General features: G+C 48.1%; 1 protein-coding gene across 2 annotated transcripts in view; it reads right to left on the minus strand.

Annotated features, from left to right (window-relative positions):
• Positions 1–18,941, minus strand: part of SEMA3B (semaphorin 3B) — a 52,737-nt gene that overhangs the window by 30,675 nt on the left and 3,121 nt on the right. For both annotated transcript variants that reach the window (XM_077326013.1, XM_077326014.1), the window contains exon 2: positions 431–574. In XM_077326013.1, coding sequence (XP_077182128.1) covers positions 431–518 — 88 coding nt within the window. In that variant the 5' untranslated portion in view covers positions 519–574. The remainder of the gene's footprint in view (positions 1–430; positions 575–18,941) is intronic.

The raw sequence follows: 18,941 nt of genomic DNA on the forward strand, positions 1-18,941 counted from the left end.
CACACAGACACATATGTCTACATGGAGGAGAGGGACATAACCCTCTTGCACAAGTGCCTAAAGTTACCCCTCCACAAGGGAAACACCAGTCAAGAGGGCTGCAAGGAACTTACAGTGACAGGCAAGTTAGTAAAAATGGCTTGGAAGAGAGAGCTAACCCCTCCTCGGTGCTATGCCCCAATCTGAATTGAGACCGTGCACCTGCAATTCAAAGTGTAAAAAGCAGCAGGAGATTCACTGGCAGATCTCCCCTTATCCTATCCAAGCCTCCACCCCTGCTCAAACTCCCATTCTCTATTTTAACACCAAACTGATTCAGCCTGAGCATCAGAGTCCCCAACAGAGTTCACCCGTCTGATTCAAAGCAGCAAACTCTCCCCCATGTACCTCTTCCCATCGATTGCCACCCACTTGTTTGCTTTCTACTTACCCTGGAAGGAGAGCTTCAAACGAGGATTAGTACTGGCGGCCGTAGCTCCATTTCCAGCCAGCACCAACAGCACCAGCACCTGGATCATGGCAGCTGCTGCTGCTGCTTCTCCCCCGCAAGCCCTGGACTCTGACCCTCAGGTGGCTGAAAGGCAGAGATGCAAGCCATGAGACAATCTGGAAGATCAGGTTACGATGACAGCCCCTTGTGCGATAAATGGGAGGGGAAAGGAGAAGGCATGGGCGGAGGTAGGAGGGGGAAAGAAGGACCCTAGACAAATATTGATCTCCTCTAGGCTTCCCTTTCCCTCCCATTTTCTGCATCTTGTCAGAACCCAAGACAAAACAAATGACTTGATGAGGTCTTCTTGAATCTGCTGCAGGTTGGGTGGGTACACTGCTTTAACCTCCAGAATGGGAAAAAATACTTCTCTGATGCCTATCCTTTCCCTTTTCAGGGCTACAGACAGACGGGAGGGCATTTCCAATCAGTCATTCTCATCCAGGGATCCTAAAACAAATGTTCCCCACATACTCTTCAAAGACTTCCACAGAACTCTACAGCTCTCCACAGAGACTGCATTAATCTGACATCATCTTCAGTCCTAAGAGAGCCTCTTGTAGTGCAGAAGCTGTCTGAAGCTGTCTGTCCATCAGGTTGGGAGTTCGATCCCAGCAGCCGGCTCAAGGTTGACTCAGCCTTCAATCCTTCCGAGGTCAGTAAAATGAGTACCCAGCTTGCTGGGGGGTAAAACGGTAATGACTGGGGAAGGCACTGGCAAACCACCCCGTATTGAGCCTGCCATGAAAACGCTAGAGGGCGTCACCCCAAGGGTCAGACATGACCCGGTGCTTGCACAGGGGATACCTTTACCTTTACATCTTCAGTCCAAAGCCCAATCAGGGTCCCTCTTCAAGGTGAAGCTTTTTTGAGAAATGTTCCCTGCCCTCTGTGCACTTCAGCACCACTGAGAACAGTGGGGCACAATGAACTACCAAGGAAGAATACGCCACATTTTGGATGCAATCCATCTGCTTCTACAAGGCTGCTGTGGTGCTGCAGCTGGAACTGAAAGTGAGGACTGCTAGGGGACACAGGGTTAATGTCTTCTTTGGAAGAGATATTGCATACTTAGGCGTCTCTCTTTTAATTAAGCACCAACAGTGGACAAACCTGCCATTTTCACACTATGTCTGCAAACGCAAACATGCTGTTTTCACACTCTCCAGTGATCAGGTCAGTGCTCAGCATGCACTGCAGTGAGCACAGTCTTTCTGCTGAGAGAAATACACCCATCATTTCGCCGTTCTACAACAACACAGGCAAAATGCACAAAGAAGTAACCTCAGACTAGTCACTTGGGAATATGATACGTTTTTATTTTAGCGTCAACCATGTTTTCCTGAAATTTTTATATGAAGGAACTACTTTGTATATAGGACCTGTAGACTTGTGGTAACAGTGTCCCCTGCTGAGTAAGGAAGCTGATTGTCCAACTCAGTAGCTCTTAGAAAAAAGTAAAGCAAAAAACCATTGTATATTTCAGACAGCAGTGGGTAGGGACAAAGAATGAATGGCAAAGAAATGTTTCATTCAGTATTTCCAAAACATGGTGGGAAAGTGTTGGGATAAAACCACACAGCAGATGTGCGACCACTGTCATAAAGAACCAAGCTGCCAGAGGAACGTGTGATTCAGGTAAGACAAAGCCAAGAACCCCTATGATTTTTCTTAAGGAGCTCTAGCTCCCATCTCTGTGCAATTTTTGATTCCCAAAGGTACAAATCAGTTTCTGTCCAGCTGAGGATATCCAGATACCAGTCAGTTTTTAATAGAATTGTGTGAGTGTAGGAGAATGTTAGAAATGACTAAACTTTCTGCTTACTGAAATCTCTGCAGTAGTGTAAATTAAGCAGTTTAACACTACAATCCTAAACAGAATTACAGCCTTATCTTAGAAGGGTATAATCCTGTTTAGGATTGCCCTGCAAGCCAGGATAACTTTTTCCTGCCCCACAATAGCTGGTGTTGGGATAGGCATAGAGGTAACCAATCAAATGCTTTGTCAATATCTATGAAATGAAGGCCAACTACAAATGTCTTGTCAGAAGAAAGCTGGCTAGATTCAGAGTAAAGTTTGAGTCCAGTGGCACCTTTAAGACCAACAAAGTTTAATTCTAGATATAAACTTTCGTATATGTGGCTTTTCTCTTCTTATTTATTTTATTTATTGGATTTATAGCCCGCTGTTCTTGGAGACTGGCTCATGGCAGGTTACATAAACAATCCATACAATAAAATCCTATTAAAAACCCCTTAAAACCCCAGTTACTAGAATATAGTAATACAACTACCACAAATGGCAACCACACTCTCAACTTAAACCCTTACCAAGACAGCATGGGGGGGGGGACCAAGTTATTCGGTGCTAAGATGTTCAGGCACCAAGAGGAAAAGGGGACCCAACCCATCTGCACTGGCCTTGATCATAAACCTGGCAGAAGAGCTCTGCTTTGAAGGCCCTCTGGAAGGCAGAAAGCTCTCCGAGAGCCTGCAGTTCTTCCGGGAGCTCATTCCTCCAGGACCGAAAGGGCCCTGGCCCTAGCTGAGGCCAAGTAAGCATCCCTACGGCCAGTAATGGTCAACAAGTTGTTACCTGTGAAGCGCAAGGCCCTGCAAGGAACATAGTGCACCAGACTCCTTCAGGTATGTGGGTCCCAGACCGTGAAAAGCCTTAAAGGTCAACACCAAAACCTTGAACCCAATCTGAGCCACAACTGGCAACCAATGCAGCTGCCTCAGCACAGGCTGGATATGGGCCCTCCAAGATGTTCCTGCAAGCCCACGTACAGCGAGTTACAGAAATCAATTCTGGAGGTGACTATTGCATGGATCACTGTGATGTTCAGGTGAAAGGTAGGGCGCTAATAGCCAAGCCTAGCGAAGATGAAAAATGCCTGGCAGGCTACCTTCTTGACCGGTGCCTCCATAGTTAATGAGGCATGCAAGGTCACCCCCCAGATTCCTGGTTTGTATGATAGAAAGTTATGTCCCTGCTGCGGGAGGGGGGGGGTGCGGCAAACGCGCTGCATGATCCGATCCCTTCCTCCCCAGCCACAGGACCTCCATCTTGGAGGTCTTCCCAAATTCTTTCTCTCTCACACAAGGCCATTCTTCCTTCCCAGAGGTGGAATTGCGGAAACACCCTACCTTACATCCCCTAGAATGGAGGGCGATGTTCCTTTTCCTGTCTCCTAGACACCAGTAGTATACAGGGCTGCGACTGGACCAATTCAACAGTGTGTCAAAAGGCTTCACCGATGAGGGGGGTTAATTGTTACCATCTTCCAGAAAACAAGCACCCTTGATGCAGCAGCTGTGTGAAAGCACCAGCCTTTATGTAAAGACTAGTAATCAAGCCCGCTGCAGCTAAATGCAGCGGGCGCTAGATCACGGAGCCGCTGCAACCGCGCAGAGCGCGGCTGCCGGGGCTCCGTGTGTCAGGGGGCTGACGCTGCGAGAGGCGCTTTGCGCCTCTCGCAGCATCAGGCCGTTGGGCAGGGAGCCCCCGGCAGCCGCGCTCCGCGTGGCTGCGGAGGGTTCCCTTTGCGGGCGGGCTGAAGCGGCGAGAGGCGCAAAGCGCCTCTCGCCACTTCAGCCCGCCGGGCAGGGAGCCCCTGGCAGCCTCGCTCCGCGCGGCTGCCAGGGGCTCCCTTGCCAGCGGCCTGACGCGTCGGAGGCGCTTCGTGCCTCCCGACACATCAGGCCGCCCTCAAGGAAGCAGGCCGCCCTCAAGGAAGCGTCAGGCCGCCCTCAAGGAAGCTTCCTTCAGCAGCCTAGGAATCGGCCGGGCCAATCAGCAGGCGCTTTGCGCCTGCCAATTGGCCCGGCTGATGGTCTGTCAGGAGGAAGGGGCCAATCAGGCCCCTTCCTCATCACGGACAAAGCCCTCCGCCTGAGGGCTTAACAAATTATTTAGTCCGCGGCGCCCGCAGCGACGCGGGCGTGTTAAGGATTCCCAGGCGGAGATCAATATGGATAGCAACCACACAATGGCTTTTCTACATTTACCACAATGAATTCCCCACATCAAAGGGGGGTTCCATGTCAAAGTCAGGAACCTTGAAGGAGGCCACGGAGGCTGTAACATTTGGACTAGCCCCGCAACCTTGCATATGGCAACTGCTTTGTGCATAGACACCCATTAGGGCACGGCCACAGTTCTTCCATACTGTTCTTGCTGCAGGCACAGTCCTCCTGCATGGTGCTGTCATGCCTAATTGCTCTCTCCAGATCAGCATCACTCCATCATGCCATGTCCTAACATTCAACAAAGATGACTGGTTGCATGCCCAAGAAAAGCCTTACCGATGTAGGAGGCTATATGTTTGTTTATTTGTTTGTTTGTTTGTTTCTATACCACAGTGGTCCCCAACCTTTTTATCACCGGGGACCAGTCAACACTTGACAATTTTACTGAGGCCCGGTGGGGGGGGGGGGGTAGTCTACTCCTCTCCTCTTGACCACTGCCCTAACGCTCTCTGTTGTAAAGACATCTGTTTCTTACTCATTTTGCTTGCTTGTGAGTTCAATGTGCCTCACTATTTCTACAACTGCTTTGAAGCAGGCTTTTTGTCTTTTGCCGAGGGACATTGCCGCTGCCTGAGCCCCTACTCCACTTGCTTTCCCGCCAGTGCCTCTGACTTCCCACCGGCCGCTGGGGGGCGCTGCCAGCAGCTGCTACCCAGTGCCATGGCGAGGGTGAGCCCCAGCCATGGCAGCCGCTGAAGAGCACCAAAGGTGAGCCGGAGGCAGAGTGGCAGGGCAGCCCCCGAGGCAGCAGCTTAGAAGGAGGATGAGGAGGAGCTGCGGCCCGGTACTGACTGATCAACGGATCAGGATCGGTCCATAGCCCAGGGGTTGGGGATTCATAAAAACAATAAAATCCCATAAAACCCATTAAAACAGAATTAAAACACAATATCAAGATGGAGGATAATAAATATATAACCCACTCCCCCATCCAGCAAAGGTCTATTACTCTCTATCTGGGAGCGAGGGACTTAGTTGGTTTCAGCTAGAGATCCACAGCTGACAGGAGCCGCCCTGGCCTCAACCATATGCCTGGCAGAAGAGCTCCGTCTTGCAGGCCCTGTGGAAAGCTGACAAATCCCGCAGGGCCCGCAGCTCTTCCGGGAGCTTGTTCCACCAGGCTGGGGTCAGGGCTGAAAAAGCCCTGGCCCTGGTCGAGGCCAGGCATATGTCCAGGGGGCTCGGGACCACCATTAAATTCATACCCTGAGGGGGGCATAAGCAGATAAGCGGTCCTGCAGATAAGTCGGACCCCGGCCACGTATAGTCTTAAAGGTTAAAACTGGAACCTTAAACTTGATTCGGAAGCAGACTGGTAACCAGTGCAGATGGCATAGCACCGGCTGAATATGGGCCCTCCAGAATGTTCCAGTAAGGACTCTTGCAGTCACGTTCTGGGTCAAAGCCAAGGGTAGGCCCATGTAGAGCGAGTTACATTAGTCTAGTCTGGAAGTGACCATCGCATGGATCACTGTCGCCAAGTGTTCGGAGGGCAGGTGGGGTGCTAACAGCTGCACTTGGCACAGATGAAAAAATGTTGTTCGGGCTACTTTCGTGACCTACTCCATGGAAAGGGAGGCATCAAAGGTCACACCCAAGTTCCTGGCTTCTGGTGCCAGTGTTAATTGCACCCCATCCAGGCGTGGGAGATGCACTACCTGATTCTGCTCCCTTCTACCTAGCCACAGGACCTCCATCTTGGAGGGGTTGAGTTTCAGGCGACTCTGCTTGAGCCATCCAGCCACTGCTTCTAAACATCTGGCAAATGTATCTGTGGGGAAGTCCAGCCAGCCGTCCATCAGGAGGAAGAGCTGGGTGTCATCTGCATATTGATGGCAACCCAGCCCATAGCCACGGACCAGCTGGGCTAAAGGGCGCATATAGATGTTGGAAAGTGTAGGGAAGAGGTACTCACCCCCTGAGGTACTCCACATGGGAGCCCGAAGGGGGCCAACAACTCTTCCCCCACTGCAACCCTCTGTGTTCAGTTCCAGAGAAAGGAGACTAGCCACTTTAGTGATGTCCCCCTAATCCCGGCCCCAGATTCTTCTTCTAGAATTGGCTAGAGCTGCTGACATTTCTAGTTGCTTCCCACTTACAGAGCAATCAGCAGAGAACTTTAGCAGCCCATAAGGCTTTTATTTCCCTCTCTATCAGATGTCCAACAGCAATGAGCAGCCCAACTTAAAATACATTTCCATGTGCCAGCAGCCAGAATAAACCTTGGCAGCCTCCTCTACTTTGCACCTCAACAGATTGCCACAAAGGAACATTGCAGAGTTGTGGTTATCCTACATTAGGTTACTCCTGTGCAGTTTTGCAATTACTGAGTTGTCGATCTACTTGGCCAATACACTGAAACAATTAAATTAGCAGAGACTAAAAGGTTAAGTCTCTGCAGCACAGAAGCATTGATATGTCAGGGCTCCAGATAGCCCCGTAATGGGATATGAGGGCAGGGCAGAAGAATGTTTTCAAATATATATTTTGAATAGCTAATATGACTGCCTGGAATAAATATGAGGCTAATGCAAGTACAATCTGTGGCTTGGATCCTGCCGAAAATCCTTTTGCCAGTCAAGCATCTCTTTTCCACCTCTCCCTCCTCCTGCTGCCCAAAATTCCCGTCCCTCCATTACTGCTCCCAGAGGAAAAGCATGGAGGCGAACTCTACAAATACCGCCCACCACCCCAAGTGAATGGAAATGATAGGAGGGATCCAGCCTGACATCTAGAGGACTTTCAATTCTTTAATGTTACCCACCCACAATGTTTATAGGGAAAACAAATCTGCTGCACAATACTGTCTGGTAATAAAAGCAGCAGGAAACTAAGATTCTGCTCCCACCGCAACTACACCCTTGCTGTGCAACTATAGACAACAACATCTGAAACCAGGGACCCATGATCAGATCTCCAGATGTGTCCTGCAGCTGCAAAAAGTAGCTAGTCTCAATCCGGATCAGGATTGTGGCACTGGGGCAGGGGAAATGAACTCTTCCCTGCTATTTCCCTCCAGATAGATTTAACCTCCAGGAGGGAAAAAATACTTCTAGTATGCCGATCCTTTCCCTTTTCAGGGCTTCAGCCAAATAGGAGGGCATTTCCAATCAGCAGTGGGGAAGGAAAGTGTTCAGTCATCCATCTCCATCAAGACAGTTCTTATTGTCACCCATAGCTATTTTGGGCAAATAAAGGATACAGCCAGGGATCCATTCAAGGATTCCTAGCACCATGTGTGGTTGTGACCTAAAGCCAGTAATAAAAAAGTCTCATAACTGGAAATGCCTCTTGTCTGTATACATATACATTCAGACACAAAAGACTTGCTCAAGCAGAAAGGTCTGATAATACCTTACAGTCCAGACTATGACCAGAACAAAGTTTACCTATTTATTAAAACAGTTTGACCCAACCTTTCCTTGTGGTTCAAGGCAGCTTACAATAATAGTTTAAAAACCTTTCCAAAAATCAAAACCAAAATAAAATAACCCCCAAATCTCCCCACCCCCCATAGAAGATGACAAAGGCCCTGGCAAACAAGCAAGCCCTGAAGTGCCTCGTGACGTTGTCTATGGAGAACACTCCCTGCACCTCCTCAGAGAGGCCATCCCACACAGTAGGAGTCATGAAGGGAATAGCCTACGCTCTGGTCCATGTCTGCTTGACCGCCATAAGTGGTGGGGTAGCCAATATATGTAGCTGGTGCACAAGGACATGTGGAAAGTGGTGGTCCTACTGATATGTGGGTCCCAGATCATGAAGGGTTTTAATGCCTTAAACTAAACTTGGCTTTGCACAGCCATCCACTTCACTCTGAAGAAGAGGATGCTGTAGAGATGCCTCCATGCTTGAGAGCAGCATTCCATGATATGTCTGCCCATAACTCTCCCATTTTGACATATTTATTGCCTTCATTATGTTTTCCACAAACAAATGGTAACTTTATAAACCAAGCCTATTACCCTGTTAGATTCTGGAATCCTTAACACTATTTTGCTCCCTTATATATTTGGGAAACAGCCTCCTGGGAGGAGACTGTCCGGGGCCCTGTCTGTCCAGGTCCACCCTGATTGGCCCTCCCCCTTCAGCTCCCACCCTCCCTCCTTACCTGCTAGAAGCTGTGTGGCTGCGGCTTCCATTGTCACCTACGAGGAGAGAGGCAGTGACGGCTTGGCGGCCCGCAGGTACACTCCTGCTGGGAGGGAGCCAGGGGGGAGTTTGCAGCCTCCCTGCGGGCTGCAAAGTTGTTGCCACTGGTGGGGGGAGGGGGCTTTCCACTCCCTTTAGCCTGCTTTGCCACGGCCACCCTCTCACGCCCTCCTGCCTGCTGCCCCTTTCAAAGCCCATTTTTAAAATGGGCTTTGATACTAGTCTGTTAAATATTTTCATTGTATGTTAATTTACTGCTCACACTTTACCTATAAATACAGTTAACTCCCATGTGTGTGCACATGAAAGCTTATACCTTGAATATGCCTTTGTTGGTCTTAAAAGTGCCACTGTACTCAAATTTGTCCTGCTACTTCAGACCAACACAGCTAGTCAATTGGAAACAAACTATCAGCCAGTGTAGTTCTTCCAAAATAGATAACATAGGTTCCCTGCAGCTAGCCCCTGTCAACAGACTGGCTGCTGCATGCTGAACTAGTTTTAATTTCCAGGTTTTCTTCAAGGGCAGACCTACATAAAGTGCATTCATTGCAATCATCCAACCATAACTGAAGGTTGGATCATCAAGGCCAGATCAGCTGAGTCTAGGCTATAAGAGAGCTGGTGAACCAGATACTGGTTTTATGAACTTAGGTAGATTGTGAGTGGGTGGGGGGCAGGAAGGGAGGTGCCAATGCTTGTCTTTTGTGGCCCTTCTTTGCTTATCCAGGGAATTGCTGATCACCACTGTGGGTCGGTAGGTGAATTTACTCCAGGCCAGGCTGGATTTTGTAGATATTTGGTGGAGGGAATGAAATTGGGGTCACTGTGGGTGGGCAGGTAGTTTTCAGTTCCTGCACTGTGCAGAGGGTTGGACTAGATGATCCTGGAGGCCCCTTCCAACTCTATGATTCTATGATACAGTTGAAGGAAGGAGCTCCTGGCCACCATGCCAACCTGCTTTTCAACAAGTAAGACAAGGCCCATGAGCATCCCCAAACCCTTAAACAACTCTGAGCAAGCCAACTCCACTCCCTCTAGGACAAGTGGATTCAAGCCCTCTGGAACAGGGGTAGTCAAACTGCGGCCCTCCAGATGTCCATGGACTACAATTCCCAGCGTTCACTGGCAAGGGCTCATGCTCTAGAATGTCAGCCTTCTCAGCCAGCATTACATCTGTCTTGTCTAGCTTCCGGTTCAGCTTATTTAGCCTTAGCCCCATGACCAGTGCCTCAAAGTACTGGTTCAGAACTAAGACACATCTGGAGGTTTGGATACTGAATGTCCCAAGAGGAAAATCTGGAAAACAATGACGCCTTATGAATATTAAAGGACTTATAATAAACTGAGCCTTGCACAATGAAGTAATATGTCCCCAAAATACTCAAAATACTGACATGTCAAAAAAGGGACCGGAGGGCAGTAAAGGGAAAGGAGGATGTGTACAAATTATGTATTGCCAATAAAGCAACATGCTTTATTAAGGCACAAATCAAGCACAGATTAATGGAGCTTTCCTTTTGGGTGTGTGTATAAAAGTAAAGCCCAGAGGTTTGGGGAGGGAAGGCAAGAGGGAGGAGGAAGGTAAATGGCTTTTTGAACAGGGAAGGTGGGTGGCAGACAGCAGGGGAAAGAATTCCAAGAGTGGGGAGTAGTGAAAGAGAAGAAAGAATGTCCATGAGGAGACAGGGAAAAAAGGCAAAGCAAGCAAGCAAATGAATCAGGAGCCAGTAAATGAAGTTAATATCTTGGCTTCTTTGATCTGCCAAAGGAAGACATCAAAGAGGTGACACCACTGTGAGTAGAATGCCTGTGAAAGAGAGGGGGGGGGGCTCCATTTCTGCTTCCTCAGAAGCCTCATGTACCCAGAGGGCCTCCTGTTCTCACAGCAATGATAACTGAACCCTAATCAGGTAATAAACTTCCAATGAAATTATTTGCTGCCAATCCAAAGGGAAAAGAGAAGGTGGGGGGAGGCAGCAGGGAATAAGGAATTCCAGGTTTAGGGAAACATGAATATGGAGGAAGAAGAAACTGCCCTATATGGTGCCAGAACGAAGGTTTGTCTGGTTTGGTACCACAAATCCTGACATGGGACATGCCCTGGACCATGGCTTCCAGGTTTCTGTCTTGCTGTGAGGCCTTTGCTTTAGATAAAACACGACTCCTCATATATGCTGAGCATGTGCTTTGCTGGTGAACATGTATTAGCACATTTATTATGACAGCTCTCTGTGTATGACTTTATTCCTCCAGCCCTGCTACCAACCTTCTGTGGTGGCCCCTACAATTCTTCTGAGTTATCTTCAGCTATCCCCAACCCCCGGTCCATAGACTGGTACCGGTCCATGGCTCCTCCTCGTCCTCCTCCCCGGCTGCTGCCTCAGGGATGCCCTGCCACTCTGCCGCGGGCTCACCTTTGGTGCTCTCTGGCGACCACCATGGCTGGGGCTCCCCCTCAGCGTGGCACTGCGCAGCTGCTGCTGGCAGCGCCCCCCAGTGGGCAGCGGGAAGGCAGGAGCACCGGCAGGAAAGCAAGTGGAGCAGGGGCTCAGGCGGCCGCGGCGACATCCCTCAGCAAAAGACTACCCCCCCCCCCGGACCTCAGTAAAATTGTCAAGCATTGACTGGTCCCTGGTGATAAAAAGGTTGGGGACCACTGATCTAGATAACCAAAGAAAAAATTGAGGGTATCTTGCTACCTGATGGGATCCAACTACTACTCTGAAAGTAAGGGCATTACCTTTCCTAGGTGCCTTCCCCTATTTATTATACTAACACAGCCATGGTGTTATTCACTCTTTGGCTTGCACGCACCACTCTTGCTGAGCTATATCCAGAGCCCAGTGATGCTCTTCTCAGGCCGCCACCCCCCCTCCCAGTTACTGGGGTTGAAATAGATTTCATCCATCTCATCATCCATGGGCTCCACAATGGAGCCATCCAACAGTGCACAAGCCATAAACAAAAACTGCCGCACCAAGTTTCCTCTTGTGTGAAAAAGCATGGCTTCTAGCCAAGCTTCCATACAAGATCCAGCCCCTTCCCCCTTTTCCCATGTCTTCATTTAGTTCAATCCTTTTAGCAGGCTCCCTGAATGAATCTTCCCCAACCTATTCTTTTTCACAGAAAGATGGCCACCTTGGAGCCCATTTGTCTGCTGCAATTATTCCTCTACATCTCTGGCCATGTAATGATGCCAGCTTTCTAAAGCAATTACGGAGATGTCATGTGAGCTCTGTGTAGCACAAGGGGTTGGGGGGGGGTGGCTGTTCCATGGTTGGTGTGTCAACTAATGAATCCTGTCCCAGCCAGCACATGGGCACAGGGCTCCCTTTGCAGGGAGTCTGCTCAGCTGTACAGGAGAAAAGAATAACCCAACCCTTCAGTGCTTGGATTCAAGAAATATTTAGCGAAGGCTGAGTTTTCCCTTTAGCTGCCTAGAATAGGCTCTAGCTGTAGTATGGTGCAGTGATTAAAGAGCAGCAGCCTCTAATCTGGAGAACTGGGTTTGATTCCCCACTCCTCCCCCACATGCAGCCAGCTGGCTGACAGAGCAATTCTGTTAGAGCTCTCTCAGCCCCACCTACATCACAGGACGTCTGTTGTGGGGAGAGGAAGGAAAAGGTGCTTGTAAGCTGCTTTGGGACTCCCTTGGGGAGTGAAAAAGTGAGATATAAAACCCCCCAGGTCTCGAATGTTTATGGGAAGAAATTCTTCAATAATATGCATCGGACTCTGCAGAAGACACTAGGAAAGGTAGAATTGTCCAGGCTGAATCTGTACAGGCCAATATGGGCTCTGCTTTTCCTGTGCAGAAGAATCTTTGTGGTGTCCCAGTGCAAACCAATTTTTATCAAACAGAAAATTCTTCCAAGCTCCAGCAGAGAAGGGCTTTGTATTCTGACTTGCTGAAGAAAGCAGTCTTCCCTCTCAAGAGATGCCTAATTAGAATGTATTAAAGGGACTGTGCTGCAATACTTGAAAGAAAGCAAAGAGGCCAGGCGGTGTGATCACCTTCTATTCCTGGGCAAGGGGTTGCCCCCCTCTGCTCTGTAGTGAGAACGCCCATGCTGCAGGCTGCAAAATGCAGATGCTCTTGGACTGGAAGGGCTGTGGAATTCTTGCAGGGAAGAATCCAGTAGAAAAGCCTCTTGTTATCAATAGGGGGAACAGCCCAAAGAGGCACAACTGGCTTTATTTCCAGAGGTCTACTTAGTGCCTGCTGATTGCTGGGATACTTAACCTTAGTCTGAAAGAGCAAGGCTTTTTTATTAAGCCGGAGTGCCCACTCAGGACCACTTCCCACAGACTGATTACATCTGAACTCTTACAAGAGCCTAAGTCCACATTCTTGCTTTGTACATTTGAAGCTCCTTAGTAGACCATGGGATTCTCTCAAAAGAAGTAATGTATGCAATTTTAAAATCAGGTGTCAGCCAACCCCTAAGCTGCCTTAAAGCAAAGGGTGTCTTTATTCTTTTCTTGATCTCTATGGGATTCCCAAAGGCTACAGGGAGGCCAACCTAAGCATATTGCTGCCATAAGATCCCACTCTCCTTCAGTTCAGAGGCCTGCCTTCACATGCCCATTAGACAACATAGAACCCCCAAATTCCTACTGCCACTCACTTTCCTTCACAACCTTCAGGAAGCATTAAACCAGGCTTTCTCAACCAGGGTTTCATGAAACCCTGGTGTTTCTTGACAGCCCTGGAAGAGTTTCCTAAATGGGTGGAAGTTAATAAATTTTAATATATTTTTTAAATTTATTAAACATTTATCAGGTGATACGACAATATATGGTCATGTCAGTTTGCTCCCCTCCCAAACGGGCAATGATGGGCTTGGAACGGGTGGGAAAGCGAGGGGCCCCAGGTGGGTGTGCACAGAGCTATGCTTCCCCACCATATTCTGCATGACTGTGCCACTTCTGGGGTTTCTTGGAGCCTGAAGAATGTTTCAGGGTTTTCTCAATGGTAGAAAAGTTGAGAAAGGCTGCCTTAAACCCTTTCCTACACTAGACCTTGCTGCTTGATGTTAGCATTGCAGATAGTCTGGTGCCTGCAGGCTTATGCTAAAGATGCTGCCCACAGAACAGTGTGCTGGATCCAGCCGCTCCTCTTTCCTTGTCCTGGGATGGAAGTGAGAGCAACAGAGGAAGGATAGGACTCAGCCTTTCTGCAATGGCAAGAATCTTGTCTCCAGCTGTGGCATGAATGGGCTGATCCTGGCAAGAAAGGCCCTGAGCAGGCAAATTGCCTTCTCTTTGTTTTCTCTTGGTGGGAGGTGCAAGATTAATGTGGCTACTGGGGCGGGAGAGCCCTGTGACCTCTGGACAAGAGCCAATGCTGCTCTTTCCCAATCCCAAGGCAACTGTGAAAAACTCAGAAGGAATAGGGTGCAAACAGCCTGGATTATGAAAAACTTTCTCTACCACCAGAATACACATGTAAATGCATGCATACTGCAATGGTTACAACTTTAGATGCCTTTAAAAGAGAAGAAGAGCTGGGTTATTGTAGCCTAAAGCAGTGGTTCTCAACCTGGGAGTCAAAAGACCCTTTCACAGGGGTTGCGGCAGGGCAAGCAGCTTGGCGGGCAGGGGGGGGGGCGTCATCCACACAACAGCCTTGCAAGGTAGATTGAGAAAGAGCATTCATCTGTCTAGAGCAGAAAAGAGTGAGATAGCATGGTGGGACAATTGGCAGCACTGAACTGCAAAACCCCAGGAAAAAACCAATTTAGGTATATACAATCATGAACAATGCATCTTCATGCCATTGGTCAGTTTTGGTTTAATTTCTGTGAAAGAACACTTGGATAACTTTATGGTTGAGGGTCACCACAACATGAGGAACTGTATTAAAGGGTCACGGCATTAGGAAGGTAGACAACCACTGCCCTAAAGGAATCTCAAAGTGGCTTACAAACATCTTTCCCTTCCTCTCCCCACAACAGAAACCCTGTAAGGTAGATGAGGCTGAGAGAGCTCTGAGAGAACTGTGACTGACCCAAGATCACCCACTTGACTGTATGTGCAGGAGTGGGGAATCAAACCCAGTTCTCCAGTTTAGTAGCTGCTGCTCTTTACATCTACAACATTCACTGAAGATAGGTTCACCCACCTGAAGTATTCATGTTCAGAGGCACAGTGTAACTCTAAATATCAGTTGGAAAATGCCTGGGGATCTGGAGGAGGTGGCAGAACCTGGGGAAGGGAGTTTTTGGAGGAGAAGGGAACTTATCAATGCCATAGAGTCTACCCTCCAAAGCAGCCATTTTTTCCAGGTGAACTGATCTTTGGGTCTGAAGATTATTTTAATATCAGGAGGTCTCCAGGCCCCACCTAGAGGTTGGCAGCTCTACTTATAGGCACACTGTGGATGTCTAATTGGCCACTGTGAGAAGCTGGATACTGCATTAGATGGGCCACTGGTCGGATCCAGTAGGGCTCTTCTTACAAACAAAGGCTGTCACGGGATGTAAGAAGAAAAAAATTCAGAGAGGGCATTCATTCCCCCTTGCTATTAAACCCTTTGGCTAGGGCTTCATTATACATTGCTATTTCCCTACAATGACAGCCAAAACAGATGTGAGGTCAGAATCTACATTTATTTATGTCTTAAACCAGTGGTCCCCAACCTGTGGGCCGCGGCCCGGTGCCGGGCCGCGAAGGCCATGGCGCCGGGCCGCGGCTCCCTCTCCCCGCAGTAAAAAACTTCCCCGGCGGCAAGCTTGCGGCCCGGGAAGCTTCTTACTGCGGGAGGGCGGGGAGAGGGAATCAGGGCCGGGCCGCGCATTTGTGCGGGCATGGCCCGATGAGGGGCGTGGCTCGCGCGGGCACAGCCCGCTGTGCAGGCGTGGTTTGCGTGGGCGCGGCCCGATGCCCTACTGGTCCCCAGCCTCAGAAAGGTTGGGGACCACTGTCTTAAACCACCTTCACCAAGAAACCTGAGGTAATCTAAATGGTTCTGCTTCATTTTTACCTCACAAGGACTCTGTGAGATTAAGCTGAAAAAATATAATTGGCACCACATTATCCAGTGAGTTTCACAACAGAAGGACAATGTGCTAATCTGACACTCTAGCCACCATGCCACACTGATTCTCAATTTTTAATCCAAAGTTTTCCCATCATGCATAAAATGGGTTGGGAGGAGGGCTCAATTCCTTTTTTACAGCAAATAGTTGAGGGAGCTAAACCGTGCCCCTTCTCTCTCCTTATCTCACTGCACTCCACCATATGGAGCATTTTTCTCCAAACCAGGCTCAGGAAAAAGCCAGCCTGGAGGTGGGGGTAGATCATAAAGCATTGTGAAGTTAAGAATTAGATGGGGTAAGAGTGCAGCTCCCCTTGCTTGTGTGCTCCGTTTTCTATTAAACAAACAAAATGTCTCCCCATCCTATCATTGCTTTCCGTGTGAACAGGCAGAAATGTGAACGTAGACATATAGGAGTTGGATCCCAATGATGTCTGCTAGGGCCCTAAATATGTGGCTAGGCTATATATCTTGTCTGGCTGTGTCAGTGCCTTAGGTGTCACTTCTGCCTGTGAGATAGATACAATTACTGCCAGGACAAATCTACACAGTCACACACACACACAATTTGGCTCCAGCTGCTCCCTAACAAGAGCGCTGACACTGCATTTGGAAAGCCAGGTTATTCCAGTGATATCAAATATGGTGAAGCCCTGGCCTCTCCTCCTGGCATTGTCTTGCCAGAGATTTTATACTGGTGCTCTGGCAGGGATCTCCTTCCTACTATATATCTGTGTTGTGGCTAGGCATGACAGGGTTTGATAGAAATCAAACCAATAACAGTATTGGCTCACAGTGCCTACCACAGCTACTCACTCCTGCCTGCTTCTTTCCTAGCTTTGTTCCACACAACCAAAATTATGCTCCAAACGGAGGGACTATATGATGCCCATCACTGCCCTCTAGAGGCATCCAAAAGTAACAGTAGTGTAAAGTCTGAGTCCTGTGGCACCTTTAAGACCAACGAAGTTTAATTAAACTTTTAAAAATTAAACTGGACTCAAACTTTGTTCTGTTGCTTCTGACCAACACAAATACCACCTGAATCTATCAACAGTAATGTGTTAAGTTTTCTTAGGAGTATCCAAAATCATAGAAAGTAGAATATTTTATATAGTTGATCCCAGTATTGCACTGCTGTTATATCTGGATTTTTTCTAATGGACCTACGTTGTTATAATGACAGAGGTTTCTGAATGCCATCACTGCCCCCTAAGGAACTGTGACATATTCTTATAGGCCTGCAGGGCAATGGAATGATCCCACCGACTCCAGTAACTGAGGAATGTTAAGTTTCCTTCATACTTGGTAGATTTGGGTTGGGAGATGGTACTTCAGGGGTCTCCAACTTTATCAAGCATGCAGGCACAGGTGGAATTTTGAAAAATGGTAATAGATGCCGCCACGAGATGGCTGCCACAGGGAAGTGGGGCAAGTTCTCTAAATGTTAGGCTGCCCACAAAAAGTGGACAGTGTCCAAACCAAGGGTCCTGCTTTGTCAAAGCGAACCAATTCCTGATAGCATTTGCAGCCTCCTGAGATCTTTATAAGTACCTTCTGCACCTGGGAACAACTTCTGGCTTTTCGGAAGAGATGCTGTTTGCTTTGTGTTGCACCTTGTATGGCTTTGAGGAGAAGCTGCCAAGCTCAGGCAAATAGAAAGGCTGTGCTTATGCCCAAGTTGAGGGCATATGGCTGCAATGCAAGAGCATGAGAGGCTCTCAGGACTTTGCTAGCCATTCTGCTGGTAGGGAACAACCAGAAAGTCCCTTTTCTTCAATTCCATGTAAAACCTTGTGGATTTTATCCCTAAGATCTAAGAATTCAGCAGTAGCCAGGTAACACAACCAATGGGCACCACAGACCCCACAGTGCCACATCAGAGATGACTAGCTATTTCATTTGTCTGGGTGAGAGGAATTGTATTGCAGGTGATATTGTTATATTTGCTGATTCCCCCCCTCAGAAAAAGGTATTGCCACTCTTTCCTGTACCAAATATAAGCCACACAGTCATGACTAATGTACCCCACAGCCAGCACTTCTACGTGAGCCAGGTCATCTTCAAACCAAGTTACATTATAATTTGCATTTTCTGTAGTATTTCTGAGATCCTGAAAATACCTTTTTTTATGTGGTAGAAAGATTAGAGGCAGAACTTTGGTTTCAAACAGAGTAAAATTCTGAAGACTTCCAAGTTCAATATAAGCGACTGCTCTTCCAATGAGCTCCAGTGCAGCGCATTAGGCAGAGCCTCACAGCCACCTGTTTTTTAAAGTAAACTATCCCAGATGCCACAACTTGTCTTGAAATAATGCTGCTTTTTGCATCTTCATTAGCAATATGGGTTACATACGTTTTCTCCCTAGCAGCTAAAAATATGTACATTGTTCCTTTAAATAAAAGATTCAATAGCTGTGGGACTGTTGGGGAACGAAGCCAGAGGAAAAACACTGCAAGCCTGTAAAAGTTTATTACTGAACATGGCCTGGGTGACAAGCAGAACAGAACTCAGCTGGTAGGGCAACACTCTGTGCACACTCAGCCTGCATCCCCTCTACAGAGAGGAAGGGTGACAGAGCGAGCAAGTCAAAGATGCCTCCAGAGCAAATTGCGATGTGGAACAAACTATGCAACACTGGCTCCGCTTCTGTTATGCAATGTTCTGTGTAATAAAAGAAACTCTGTGGACCAAAGAACTTGCCCATATTAGGCAGAAGGGCACGTGCTTCACTGGCATTTGCTGGTGCAAAATGAAATCCTGATGCTGTAGGCATGCTAAACCCAAGTTTAGCTGAGTTGAAATCGACCAAAGAGGCACCTACTTAAATATGAGGATTTAACCGTTAAAACTTACAAAAAAAAAAAACAAAACCCCTCAACTTCTTATTGCCAGATGTAATCCAACACTTAAATCCTCACATGTTCAAATCCAGGGAAATAGATCTCCTTTCAGCCACAATGCATGCATGGGTCACCCAGCTTTGTGAGTCTCCTCATCATATGGCTGCCTGGCTATTACACAGCCAGAGAATCTCACTATTCTTCCAAAGACATGGAGAGTAGTTTAGTCCATTGTTTTTTTTTGGGGGGGGGGGATTGGCTGCCAGAAATTGGCTATCAGAGCCATTTCTCCCATGGAGGCTGCTTCAACCTGCCCCTCTGTGTAGATCAACTTTGTTTGTGTCAGCTCATGACATTAACTGGCTTCCACCTCAAATTTATA

The sequence above is a fragment of the Paroedura picta genome, chromosome 3 (genome assembly GCF_049243985.1).
Source record: "Paroedura picta isolate Pp20150507F chromosome 3, Ppicta_v3.0, whole genome shotgun sequence".
NCBI classification, from domain to species: domain Eukaryota; kingdom Metazoa; phylum Chordata; class Lepidosauria; order Squamata; family Gekkonidae; genus Paroedura; species Paroedura picta.